The 14,420-nt window shown below is 37.4% G+C and overlaps 1 protein-coding gene and 1 pseudogene across 3 annotated transcripts in view; one reads left to right on the top strand and one right to left on the bottom strand.

Moving 5' to 3' along the window:
• SOCS4 (suppressor of cytokine signaling 4) overlaps positions 1-13,619 on the top strand; it is a 28,580-nt gene extending 14,961 nt beyond the window's left edge. For all 3 annotated transcript variants that reach the window (XM_016198148.2, XM_016198146.2, XM_016198145.2), the window contains one exon: positions 6,791-13,619. In XM_016198148.2, the coding sequence (XP_016053634.2) occupies positions 6,883-8,205 (1,323 nt within the window). In that variant the 5' untranslated portion in view covers positions 6,791-6,882 and the 3' untranslated portion in view covers positions 8,206-13,619. The remainder of the gene's footprint in view (positions 1-6,790) is intronic.
• On the bottom strand, positions 1,178-1,642 carry LOC107525952 (ubiquitin-conjugating enzyme E2 L3 pseudogene; annotated as a pseudogene).
• Positions 13,620-14,420: the final 801 nt, after the last annotated feature.

Raw genomic sequence — 14,420 nt, 5'->3', positions numbered from 1 at the left:
TATTTTAGACTCCTCTTACCATTCTTTTCTAACAGTTATATCACAGTTCGGTTACTATGTAAATATCATTCACTGCCGAGCCATGTATTTCATACTATTTTCTTTCTTGTATAATGTTTTAATTTTTCTGTAATTCAGTAATTACCCAATTCTTTTTCCATTGCTTTCTTATCTTCTCAATTGAATTTTCCAAAAATCAGTTGTATTTTTTCCTTTAAGATCGTCCTCCTTGGGTGGAGCTTTATGTCTTTGTGTGGTTGTATGAATGACTTGCTCTCCCGCAGCTCTGAATACCTTCCTCTCTCCTATGTTAAATGTCTTGTTTCCTGTGTTGCTTCCTTTGTTTTGGCTTTATACCCTAATTTTAGAAGAGCATATTATCCAATATGAGATAAAATTGTTGATACTTTGCACATCTGAAAATTTTTTTATTTTATCCTCATATTTGATTGATTGTTTGGTTAATCTCTTCAAGGTAAGAAACTAGCCTCTAGCTTCCAGTGGTACTGTTGAGAAGCTAAATGCCATTTTATTTAGCCCTTTGATTGTGACTTTTTTCCCTCATGAAGACTTATTGGGGGGAGAGGGGCTACTTTTATTTAGTTGTTTACTTATTTTATTTTATTGTGGTAAAAACACTTAACATGAGATTTATCCTCTTAACAGATTTGTAAGCATACAGTACAGTATTGTTGCCTATACGGTAGGAAGACTTATCTCCTTATCTCAAGAGTTCTAACACTTTAGAGTAATGTAACTTAATGAGTATTTTTCCCCAGCATTGCTGGGTGCTCAGTGGGCTTTTTCATTATAGAGGCTTATGTCCTTCAGTTCTGGAAAATTTTCTAACGTAGTTTCTTTGATAATTTTCCCCCTACATTTTATTTTCTGTGAAATGTCTGTATTGATCCTCTAATTTTCTTTCTTTTTTAGATTAAAGTAGTGATTTTTAAACAAAGAAAGCAGAACTAGAACATCTTAAATAAATTTTAATCCTTTCTTTACATGTTACCTAGACCACTTTGGATTAAGAAAACTGTAGAAAGTTAATAACTGCCCCCAGCGAACGTCAGGCGGTGGCGCGTGTCCATTTTCCACAGAGTCCTGCTATGCCGGGTGTCTGAGAGCACTGCTCGGGGTCTCTGCTCACGCTCCCTGGAATCAATGGCAGCTGATTTTAGTCCGCAGGTCGCTTTTCTCCATATTTCTTTGTAAACTCTTCAGCATTCTTACAGAATTTTTTACGATCCTTAGAGTATTCTTCAGCTAGGTCAGCCCGAAGGGGGTGCTCGGTCTGGGGGTCGTTCACCAGTGCTATGAGGGACTGGATGACTTGGTCGGTTTTGGTTGCTGGCTTCCAGTTTTCAGCACTAATTACTGGCAGACAGACCTGCCCCTTTTCATCGATGTTGGGGTGATAGATCTTTGTCTTAAATGTTATCGTCGGTGGTTTGAAGGGGTACTCCGCTGGAAAGCTGATTTCGATTCTGAAGGCCCCCTTATCATATGGAGGGTTGTCAGGAACAATAAGCCCATGCCAAGTCAGTAAGTTAGCTTCATCAACCTGGATGTTACGGAAGTTTTTCATTCCACATTTGCGGATTTCTTCAAGCTCCTTCATCAGCCGCCTGCTGGCCGCCATCTTGGGTCCGGCACTGTTGCTTTCCCAGCGTGCATCGCGGGGGGCGGCAGCCCCTGCGCTTCCTCGGTCGTCTGATTTTCTTAGCTTTTGTCTAGTTAACCATTTTTTTCTTATTTTCCGCTATTTCCTCAACTCATTCTCTCACTTCCCTATTGAATATTTTATTTCTGCAAATGAACTTTCTTAGTCTCTGATTATCCCACACCTTTTAGTCATTCTTAGGTGTAAAATCTTAATTTGGAATAAACCGATTTTATTTTATTCTCCATTTATGGTTACCGTTTTCTACAGATTCCTCATGTTTTAGTCTCCGTTGTTTATGTTAGAGGCTTTCTTCAAAACAGCCCGCGAGCACCCCTGTCCTAGAGGGAACGAGGCAGGTCCGTGCCGCCGAGAGGCTGCGCGGGCGCGGGGCTCGCGCCGGGGCGGCCCTGCGGGCTCGGCAGGCGCATCCCGCCGAGCAGCTGGGTCTTCTCTCCTTGGCCATTCTATTTCCGGCGAAGTAGCTTTCAGCCTTTTATTAGGAGGTATGGGTCCGGCTGCTCAGGGAGCAGGGAACTTTTCATTCTAAGTTGAGTCCGCAGCCTGCGCTCTGCCTTTGCTGCGTGTGGAGTCCACGGTGGGGGGAGGTGAGGCCAGCGGGACCTAGCTGCTCCTGCCGATTTTCAGCCTCCCTCCCCAGTTTCCACCCTGCTCTCTGCCCACACTTTCGGCAGCGCCTGGTGCCTCTGGGGCTTGGGCTTTCCCTGTTCTCCCTTGTTCCTCACTCATGTTGCCCTGTGCCTGGTATTCCCTGCCTCTCTGCTGAGTCAGTTACTGCTCCTCCATTCACTTAATATCCTCGTCTGTTGTGACTCAGGTTATAGGTATCTTCCAGTTTGTTTGAAGATGAGATTTGTATTTTTATTTCTCATTTTTTCTTGTTTTGGGCTGACTTCTGAGAAAAGGATGGAGCTAAAAGATTTTTAAGCCATTTTCAAACCGGATAATTATTTCTTTTATAATCAGAAGAAAACACACAGCTGTTTTCATTTCGAAGGGAAATCAAGTTACACTACTCATTAGAAATTTAGTATTGGAAAGCAGCAGTTATGACTAAAGGAAGCATTAGAATCAGTAAAAGATTTTATAGGGGACTTTGTTGTGTTTGAAGGCAGAGAAAAATTGAAGTAGGCCCTGGTAAAGGTGGGAAATGTTATCAAGAATAAAGGTTAGCCCTGGCGAGTGTGGTTCAGTTGGTTGGAGCATCGACCTGTACATCAAAACGTGGAAGGTTCGATTCCCGGTTAGGGCACATATGCAGGTTGTGGGTTCGATCCCAGGTTGGGGGTGCATGCGGTAGGCAACCAGTTGGTGTTTCTCTTTCTTTGTCTCAAAAAAAAAAAGCAAGAATAGAGGTTAGAGGAGATTACCTGTGATGTCGAACTGACAATTTAGAGGTAGCAATGGAGACAAGGTGGAGCTCAAACTCAGTGGAATAAAGGTGGTCAAATACTAATACACTATTATTTTGGTACTTTTTTAGTAAGTAAAAGACATTTCAAACCTTGATAGTATGTTTTTTACATTATCTTGCTGAGTAAAAAAGTTGAAATTACGTAATAACAAAACATATCTGCTTGGAACTCCTTTATTATTTTTTATCTTGAAAAATATATTAGCCCTAGCCAGTTTGGCTCAGTGGTTAGAGCATTGGCCCGTGGACTGAAGGATCCTGGGTTTGATTCCAGTCAGAGGCACATACCTCTGTTGCAGGCTTAAGCCCTGGCCCTGGCCCATGCAGGAGGCAACAATCGATGTGTCTCTCTCACATCGATATTTCGTCTCTCTCTCCCCCACTGTCTCTGAAAAGCAATAGAAAAAATATCCTCAGGTGAGGATTAAAAAAAAATAAAAAATAAAAAAATAAAAAGTAAATATTAAAGTATAAACTCTTAAACGGTAACAAGTAAGTGTGTCTTCTTATCAGTGACTTCATTTTCTTCAGCCTACTTTGAGGCTTCTGCTTATTTATTTTTGTTCAGTGGAATCTAGTCTGTGAATAACCAAAGCATACTGCTGAGTATAATTTTGGCGTACCAAGTAGGGATGTTTCTTTCAAAATTAGATTTTAAAATATCTTTCCCTGTGGACTTTAAATAATTATATATCTGTGAGCTCACTAAATCAAAATAAGTATAATCACTAGATGCTATTCAATGTTTAGAAATGGAGTACTTTATATGGCCAATCTGTATCATTAGTTCACACTTTTAAGCACATGACAATCATATTTGTCACTGCAGATGCTTGTTTCAAACCCTACTGCTTTAAAATGATTCAGGTGGCTCTAAATATTTACCTGACTGCTGGGATTGTTAATGTTCCTCTGACGTGCCCGGCCGGCGTGGCTCAGTGGTTGAGCATCGACCTATGATCCAGGAGATGGCGATTCATTCCTGGTCAGGGCACATACCTGGTTTTCGGGCTGGATCCCCAGTCAGGGGTGTGCAGGAGGCAGCCTATCAGTGACTCTAGCCATTAATGTTTCTCTCTCTCTCTCCCCTCTCCCTTCCTCTCTCTGCAGTCAATAAAAAATATATTTTAAAAAAAGAAACTTGATCATAATAGAATGTTGAGTGTGATAGATTTTCTTTTTTTTTAATATATCTTTATTGATTTCAGAGAGAGGAAGGGAGAGAAAGAGTTGAAACATCAATCATGAGAGAGTTGTCATTGATCGGCTACCTCCTGCATGCCCCTAACTGGGGATGGAGCCCACAACCCAGGCATGTGCCCTGACCGGGAGTCGAACCACGATCTCCTGGATCCTAGGTTGATGCTCAACCACTGAGCCACACCCAGCCAAGCTCTTAGTCACAAAATTGTGATCTTCTTAGTCACAAAATTCAACTTTAATTTCAAAACATTTGAAATTTTAGAACCCTTCCCCCCAATTCTGGACTTAAGTCTTATTCCACCTAAGAATAGTTAATTCCATCTATGACCAATCATTAGTCTTAATAAAACTCAGTATTTTATATTGTAAATTTTAGAATAGCCAATTTCATAGGAAAGGCATTGCCCGATAGAAACTTATCTGCTTGTCAGAATTATCAAGAAGAATACAAGAATGTGTGTGTGTGCATATGAAATACCAAATTTTTGTCCAACTCTGTATTTTCCAAAAACTGCCTAGATTGATAGTGAAGTTGGCCAGTTATTGAAATCAGCTGACAAAACTGCACTGGGATTCTCTGAGTTTTGTCAGCTGTTAAAGTGTTAACTGGAACATGAAACATGAATCATATATCTAAATCATGAATGTATAGTACGTTGCCCATTTCCACATGTACCTTAGGAGTCATAAATTAAAGAATCGATGCTTTTTTTCACTAGGTGTCTTACAATACTTCGTGGTTTTTAACACATTATCAATCTATTTATACTGTGTGCTAACCTCTGTAGTGATATTGGAAAAAAGAGTGACATAGAGCCGAGTCCCTGGCTTCAAGCAGATTACAACCTTGTCAGGGTGATTAACTTCATTTTGCCTCAGGTTGGCCTGATGTCTCCTCCCCAGAAGCTTGTGGCACCAAAATGTGAGTAGACTCTGAAATTCAGCTGATGCCAAATATCACCACCCCAGCTCCAAAAAATTCATCATTGGCCGAGAACTTGTGGTTAGGAGCTTGCCTGAGCTAAAATATTTCTTCAGCACGTATTTAGTCCTTTCCCAACAAAAGGATAGATTAAGAAGCTCTACAGAAGGACATGGGCCTGCTCTACTTTGAGAAGGAAAATAACTCTCCTACTCTGAGAAGATAGTCTCCTCTGACTAAAATTGGTGTTTCTCAAAACCAGTGCCGATGACTGAATCCCAAGGGAATTAGGAAGTCATAATGGGTCTCAGACTTCCTCCTTCTCTTCCCCTCCCTCCCGTAGCTTCTTTTTCTCTCCTATTTCTTTTCTTCCCTCCCTTTTCCCCTCCCTGTTGGCTTTCCTTCTTTAGTCCTTTTTTCTTTATCATACCCAAGGGTATTTTCCCATTGCTTTTCAGAGAGTGGAAGGCGGAGAGAGAGACGTCAATTGGTTGCCTTCCACACACACCCAGACTGGGACCAGGGATCAAGCCTGCAACTGGGGTACATGCCCTTGACCTGAATCAAACCAAAACCCTTAAGTCTGCGGGCCGATGCTCTAACCACTGAGGATTTCAACATTTTAAAACTTCAGTGGATATTTTACATTTCCCTATGAGAAAAATAGCAAAAGAAAAATATTTTGAGGGTGCTGAAATTTGATAATGCTGATTATTTCAGAGTGATCTGAAAGATATGATGGCTATTATTTGTGTCTTTTGTAAATAAAAATTAGCAATGTGGCCCCCCCCCCAAAAAAAAACCTGCATTGGAAATGCTTGTGTGGCGTTTGTACTATTCAGTGGTGATTATTTATTTAATAAATTCTTTTTTTTTAAATATATCTTTATTGATTTCAGAGAGAGGAAAGACGAGGGGGAGAGAGAGATAAATGATGAGAGAGTCATTGATCGGCTGCCTCCTGCACGTCCCCGACCTGGGATGGAGCCCGCAACCTGGGCATGTGCCCTGACCGGGAATCGAACCCTGATCGCCAGGATCCTAGGTCGATGCTCAGCCACTGAGCCACGCCCAGCTGGGCTTATTTAATAAATTCTTAATAGCTTTATAACTTAAAACTTCTTATTTTCAATGAATAGGAATAAAAACAAGGGAAGGGAAGTGAAAGAACTATATAGGATAGTGGACTTCAAATACTAGCTCATAGATTTCTCTCTGTCTCTTAAAAGAAATTCACTGGTCTGCTATGAAATTAAAAAGGGGTAGGGGAAGAGAGTGGCATAAGATCTCAAGACTAGAAATTATTCACATTTTGAGCATATATTTTGGCTAATAGAGGCAGCTTGGCTTTTATCAATCCACATTGAAAATTAGCTGTGAGAAAGTAACTCAAATTCTTGACTCTATGGCACTATGATGTTGTTAGTATATGGTAAAGCTGTTTATTTAATTATCCCATCTTTTCCATGTACTATTTATGCTTTTTCATCTTGGTTTTAATTGGGGCTTAATATATAAACTGTACAGTGTGAATGACAAATTATTAATGATTTTTTTCTTCCCTTAGGTACATCCAGAAAGTGCCCAGAAGAAACTTCCTGCCAGAAAAACTGAAAAAGCTGTATTTGTAACACTGGAATCTTTGGATAATTTATTAAAATGGCAGAAAACAGTGAAAGTAATAGTAAAAATTTAGATGTCAGGCCCAAAACTAGTCGGAGTAGAAGTGCTGACAGAAAGGACGGTTATGTGTGGAGTGGAAAGAAGTTATCTTGGTCAAAAAAGAGTGAAAGTTGTTCAGATGCTGAAACAATAAATGCTATAGAGAAAACTGAAGTTCCTTTACGGAGCCAAGAAAGAAAGCACAGCTGTTCATCCATCGAGTTGGATTTGGATCATTCCTGTGGGCATAGATTTTTAGGCCGATCTCTTAAACAGAAACTGCAAGATGCTGTGGGGCAGTGTTTCCCAATAAAGAATTGTAGTCGGCACTCTTCAGGGCTTCCATCTAAAAGAAAAATTCATATCAGTGAACTCATGTTAGATAAGTGTCCTTTCCCACCTCGATCAGATTTAGCCTTTAGGTGGCATTTTATTAAACGACACACTGCTCCTATAAATCCGAAACCAGATGAATTGATAAGCACAGATTTGTCTCAGAGTGAATTGAGGGATGGTCAGCTAAAACAAAGAAGAAACATGGAAGAAGAGGTGAACTGTTTCTCACATCCCAATGTTCAGCCCTGTGTCATTACCACCAACAATGATTCATGTAGAGGTGGTCCTATGACTGGCTCTGTGATGAACCTGGTTTCAAATAACAGCGTAGAAGACAGTGATATGGATTCAGATGATGAAATTATAACACTTTGCACAAGTTCCCGGAAAAGAAACAAACCCAAATGGGAAATGGATGAAGAATTCCTTCAGTTGGAAACAACTCCTAAGTACCACACCCAGATTGATTATGTCCACTGTCTTGTTCCAGACCTCCTCCAGATCAATAACAATCCTTGTTACTGGGGAGTTATGGATAAATATGCAGCTGAAGCTCTACTAGAAGGAAAACCAGAGGGTACCTTTTTACTCCGAGACTCAGCACAGGAAGACTATTTATTCTCAGTTAGTTTTAGACGCTATAGTCGTTCTCTTCATGCTAGAATTGAACAGTGGAATCACAACTTTAGCTTTGATGCACATGATCCTTGTGTCTTCCATTCTCCTGATATTACTGGGCTCCTAGAACATTATAAGGACCCAAGTGCCTGTATGTTCTTTGAACCACTTTTATCCACTCCTTTAATTCGGACTTTCCCCTTTTCCCTGCAGCATATATGCAGAACAGTTATTTGTAACTGTACAACTTATGATGGCATTGATGCCCTTCCAATTCCTTCTTCTATGAAGTTATATCTGAAGGAATATCACTATAAATCGAAAGTTAGAGTACTCAGGATTGATGCACCAGAACAACAGTGCTAGGCAAAGGGTAGGAATATGGGAATTTAATATTTTATTCTTAATGCTACTTTGAATTATTCGGCAAGGGCAGTTAGAGTCCAAAATAAACCTCTACCCTAAATTTTGCTTCCAGATCAGTTTTTTTTCTTACGATGCACTAATTGTTTAAGGTTACACACCAAGGGTTAATGGATATTTTTGACCAAGTGTTTGGTTTTGTTTTAATCATATAGAGTGTATACTTATTTTTTTTCTTAATTTTACTCTGCATATGATCCAGGGATATTTGAAAATTTGTAGATGTTGTAAACACAGTTAATAATCTATTAGTTTTTTTAAAAATAATTCTATGTCCTTTCCTACATGTAAAATGCTTTGTTAACCTATGCCATTGTCATTCCTATACATAAAATATGGTTTCCCTGTGCCCCTTTTCAGAGGTGTTTTAAAATTCTTCAGTAAAGCTGAGTGTTTCACAATCCATACTAATGTAATTGACTTTTGTAATTTACTAATAGAGATGTTAAAGGTAACAAAATGGCTTAAAATCAAATGCTGTGTGTTTACAGTATTTTAAATAATAACTCTAAAGCAGGATTACTAACTATGATTAATCCATAAGAATCAAATGAGAACATAACATTTTTGGAGATGAATTTATTCTACAGTGTGGCATAGCCATTTGTTATTCCTTGACTAGGTCCCTCTTGAAACCTGGAAGAGTTAACCATCTTCAGAAGATAAATATTGTTTCTTTCTCACTGGGAGCTTTAAAAATAATGATAACACTATTAGTAATTTGTGGTTACTAAAGTACTAAACCAACTGTGGGTTTTTTCTGCATTTACTTATGAACTGTTGCTTCTACTTAGCTCTTTTATAGAAACTCAGCCTGTTATTTGGGGAGATGGCCACAGTTTCTAAACAGCCACAAATTTTCATTGGTCCCTAAGTAGTTTTTCATTAGTTTAAATTGAGCTTGAATAAAGATTCAAGAAGTGAACATAGAGCTTAGTATTCAGAAAGCATAATATTCTTTTTGATCTTCAGGTTTTAAATAACTATTCTTATCTTCAGAATTAACATGTCTTTATTGTGGCTTCAAAAAAAGAAAAACATTTTGAGAGCTACATGGCTTATGCCATACTGAACAGTACTGGACAACAGGTGTAATATTTTAAATTTACTGTCCCAAGAACAGGAAAGCGTTTTTAGAAACACCATTATCCCTATATAAGATAAATGAAGCGACATCCCATCTAGCCCCTCTTTTTAAAAGAATGAATAATAAATTTCCTAGACATTTGTTTCTTCTGATGAGCTCTTTACCCCTTGGTAAACTGCCATTTTTAAAAAATATGTTTTTGTTGATTTCAGAAAGCGGAAGGGAGAGGGCGAGAGAGAGAGAGAGAAAGAACAATGATGAGAAAGTTGTTGATCGGCTGCCTCCTGCACGCCCCCGACTGGGGCTGGAGCCCACAACCCAGGCATGTGCCCTGACCGGGAATCAAACCTTCATCTCCTGGGTCCTAGGTTGATGCTCCACCTCTGGGCCACACCGGCTGGGCAAATTACCATTTTTAGTATCATAGTAATTAATTTCTTGATGCCAGTTTAGCTCTAGTAGGAAACTGCTTCTACCTGGGTTGAAAGAAATTTTACTAAAATTTCCAAGTTAGAACAGATGTTTCTTAAGTATCATTGCTTTTATGTTGAAGTGGCATTTCTCTTTCCTGCAGTTCTGTTACCATTATAAAGAAGGCATTTTTCAATAATAGTGTTAAAATAAAATTTTAGCAATTACCACAAAATTAAACCAACAAAATCTGTTCCCATTATCTTCTATCATTTTTTTTTCTCGGTGATCTCAAGATTGTCTTGATTCCAGTGAAGGGTAGCTATTAGAATAGCACCTCTCTTAGCAGTGATGTGACTCAGGATCTCAACATCAATGTCAGGATAAATATCTCTTCTGAAGATGATATTTCCCTTTTACAAAAGAAAAGTCTCATACTACCTCATCTTTATTGTGGCACTTTTTTAGATCACTGAGAAGCTTATCTTATTTACCAATATTACACTTGCTAAATACTCATCTTTGGTGAAAGAAAATTAATAGTATGGTAAGACTCTACCCATGATTATAATTTTTTATCAGAATTTGATGAGACTTTCTGTTTCTATGAAACAATTATTTTAAATATTTTTCTTTAAAAAAAACTTTTTATCAGTACAGAAAACCTAAGGGATGACAAATTAACAAATATTCTGTTAAAGGTAATTTTATAAAGAAAAATGAAGCATAATTATGTTGTCTTTTATAATGGTAAAAATTGGTGTTTATATAAAAATCAAAATCCAAGTAGCTTTTCATAGTCAAACTCGTTCTTTGTGATATATATTCTCTGGTTTTCTTATTTTCTCAAGGTATTAATAGCTGTTAACATTTTCAAAATACTGCCATATATATAGCCTTGAAATAGATGATCTAATAAATGAGAGCAGGGAAAAAACTCATTTACTCTGAAATGGTTTGTATTTTTCCTTTGGTATTTGCTACAGTAAAAAGAAACCTGGAAAGTAGAAATATAAAGACTTGAGAAGGAAGTTGTTTACCTTGAAGGAAAATGAAAAAATTAATTTTTTTAAAGCAGTAAGAGATTAGAATTTAGAAAGGTTAACTCCTTTCTCAGTTACTTTGTGAGAACATATTTGTAAGAGCATCCAATATTCAGAAATGAACTCATTTTAAAATGTAATTATGCAATATATAAGTAAAATGAGTATGTTTTGAGAGAAACTGTGTGGGAAGATACCAATATATCTAAATGTAAATTTTGTAGCTCTAAGACATTGTGACGATTGGAAAAGTGAAATCTAGAGTTGAGAAAGCATTCGGCATGGTGGAAATGTATAGGGCTTATTGTTTAGAGAGAATGAGGCCAAAAGAAACAAGATAAAATATTAAACTTAAGAATTTAGGCATTACCTCAGGGAACAGCCTTGACAGTGAAAGGGAACTACTTAATCGCTAATAGCCAGTCTGGACCACACACTTAACTGCGCTTTGGGAATCACCCTGCACTAATCAGGAAATAAACTTGACTTTTCTATTTCTCTCTGAAGCTTTTTAGGACATTAACTCCCTTTTTTAAAGCTACAGCATCTTGATTCATACTATAATTCCTAAAATATGGTGATTGATTTTTTTAGGTTTCTTGAGCATTTTTGTATGCTCAAGAATCGTGTGATGTTTCTGTAACCATACCATTCACTTAAATAATTCATAATAGGAATGGTTTAATTTAAAGGAAGACTTAATAGGAAGAAGATTAAAGGAAGCTTTTAGTCAGCCTGTGGCTAGATTTATTGATTTGGTGATCAGAGCTGTGTTCTTTCCTGAATTTCAGCTGATGGTAAACTGTGGTCAAAGAATGGCTTTCAGTTAAAGTTTTGACTTCTTACTATAAATAATAATACAAAAAATGTCTTACAAATTAGAAATCCTTTAAAAAGTAGAACAAATGTGGCAATTAGGACTCAGATCATTATACAAATTCCATTTCTTTTTATAAGAAAAACACAAACCATTATCATTTATTCATGAGCCAAAGCCATTAAGATAAATCAAGTTATCAGCTTCCTGTCTCTGAAGTTTGGGTCATTTTATAGATCCACATAATAGAGAGCTTCCTTTTTATGAAACAAAAACCTTGAGACCTAACTCATGAAAAATACGCTTAGTTTCCATTAAAAATATTTTTGTCACTTTTAGCTATAATTAGTCAAATCAGTTATGTATTGATTTTGGTAGAGCAAATTTCATAGGAAAGTAGACATAAGTGGAGACAACAGAAAAAAAATAATGCTGAAATTTAAAATAGCCTGTGTCTTAGGTAATTTAATGCCCAAATTAATAAAAGATTTTAAGTCAAGCAGATTGTTTCTATTTTAGGGGGGAAAATTTACAATTTTGGTTTTAATATAATCTGTTTTGCAATCATTTTTATTTCTAAAGAATGAACAGAAAGCACAAAGGGTTTACTTTTTTAATGGCCTACTACGAATGAGCAACACTACAAGCATCTATCTGTCTATACTATTCTAACAAATTAAGATGTACACAAAATGGTAACTTTTTGAAATGCATTAGTTTCTAAGTAGAAATGTAGACGAATGGCTATAAGCCAATGGAAAGAGATTTGGGGCACAAGAATCTTATTTCAAATAAAGCCAGAATCTTTTTTACTTTTAATAGGTTACTCAATCCTAAATCTGCCTTCATTTCCTACCATATAAAATGTAGATAATCCTTGTCACTTTCCTGAATGTTAATTCTTCAGTTAAGAAGTGACCCTTGGAGCATACTTGAAAATAATTTCTTTACAGCTGTTAAGTGCTGATGTGATAATAGATTTTCAAAGTGTCCCCTTAGTGGACCCTGCAGATTCACATTCACGTCTTTTAGTCTGTAATAGATTTTCTTGGCTTGCTATGATAATAGAGATAACAGTACAATTTGAATTTATGGTGTAGACTCTGCAATTAGATGAAGAGTTGCAATTTCCTCCTACTCTTAATAAGGTTTATGTAAAATTGATGTTTGCCTAAGTTATTTTAAAAGTTGATTACATTTGCAGGAAGTAAAGATACAGGCATACCTCATTTTATTGTGCTTCACTTTATTACACGTCACAGATACTGGGGCTTTTTAATTGAAAGTTCGTGGCAGCCCTGTGTCAAGCAAGTCTATTGGCACATTTTTTAAACAGTATTTGCTTCATGCCTCTGTGTCACATCTTGGTAATTCAATATTTCAAACTTTCATTATTACATTTGTTATGATCTGTCAGCAATGACCTTCGTCAAGTCTCAGCTGATAGTATTTTTAGTCAGAGTATTTTTTAATTAAGGTGTATACTTTTTAGACCTAATGCTATTGCACACGTAATACAGTATAGTGTTAAACCTAACTTTTATATGACTGGGAACCAAAAAAATTCATGTGACTGGCTTTATTTCAGTACTCACTTTATTGCAGTGGTCTGGAATTGAACCTGCAATCTCTCCAAGGTATGCCTGTAATCATTCTGCAGAGGTTATCAAACCTAAGCTTTCAGTCTTAAGAGAGTGTAAAACTCAAGGAAGGTTACTTACATTATGCTAACTTTGCTAGAATTGGATAAATTCTGTATAAACCAATTATGAACTTGATGTATACTTGAATATACAGGGTTTAAGTAGTAACTTCACGAAGCTATTAGTACCCTTGTCAATTAGGCTTGTGTGATCCACCCCTTACCCAAAAAGAAGACTGTTGCCATTTTTATTTCAAATCCTGAAGTTGGTTGTTTCTTCTTGGATGTGAGTTCAAATAAATTATCTGAATAAATTTTCATTTCTTCTTAATTAAAACTTCATATATAAAATCCAAAGGCTTTGTATTTTGCTTTAAAAATGTATATTCTGCCGGGCCGGCGTGGCTCAACAGCTGAGCATCGACCTATGATCCAGGAGATCGAGGTTCAGTTCCCGGTGGGGGCGCATGCCTAGGCTGCAGGCTCAATCCCCAGTCGGGTGTGCAGGAGGCAGCCAATCGACTCTCTCACTGATGTTTCTCTCTCTCTCCCTATGTTTCTATCTCTCTCTCCCTCTCCCTTCCTCTCTCTGAGATCAATAAAAATATATTTTAAAAAATTGTATGTCCTTATCTCACATTCAACTAAGAATCTGAAAAAGAAATTTTTAAATCTATATTTTTACACATTTTCTAATTTAATACACTCCTTTCAGTTTTTAGTGTGTCAGTTTGGGTCTTCCAAAAGCAGATGTCAAGATGTGATTAAATGTGCAAGAGATTTATTGGGGCAGGCAGGGGGGTATCTATGAAGGATAAAAGTGAAGGGAGCAGGAGAAGGTGAAGTCTTCATACCATATTGCAGGTCTGACATCTGTGAAAGAAATAGAAGGATTGGATTGAGTGAGCTTCAGAGTTCAGTGCAGTTTTAAAAAATCTAGATGGCGCTTTAGTTCCCAAGCAAAGGTGTGTCGGAGCCCGCATGGGACAGGAATGACAGTGCTAGAATTCCCACCCTGCTCAGTTATTGTCTGGGAGCTTGGGAGAAGCTGGAAGCTGTCAGTAACTGATAACCACGGTCAGGATTAGGGTGATGTGAGAGAGGCACTCAACTTGGACACAACTTATTTTGGCCAAAAAACTCAGTAATGGAAAGTAA

Source organism: Miniopterus natalensis, chromosome 1 (genome assembly GCF_054644295.1).
Source record: "Miniopterus natalensis isolate mMinNat1 chromosome 1, mMinNat1.hap1, whole genome shotgun sequence".
In the NCBI taxonomy this organism is placed as follows: domain Eukaryota; kingdom Metazoa; phylum Chordata; class Mammalia; order Chiroptera; family Miniopteridae; genus Miniopterus; species Miniopterus natalensis.
The sequence above is the reverse complement of the archived record's forward strand: the minus strand, read 5'-3'. Positions and strand labels throughout refer to the sequence as shown.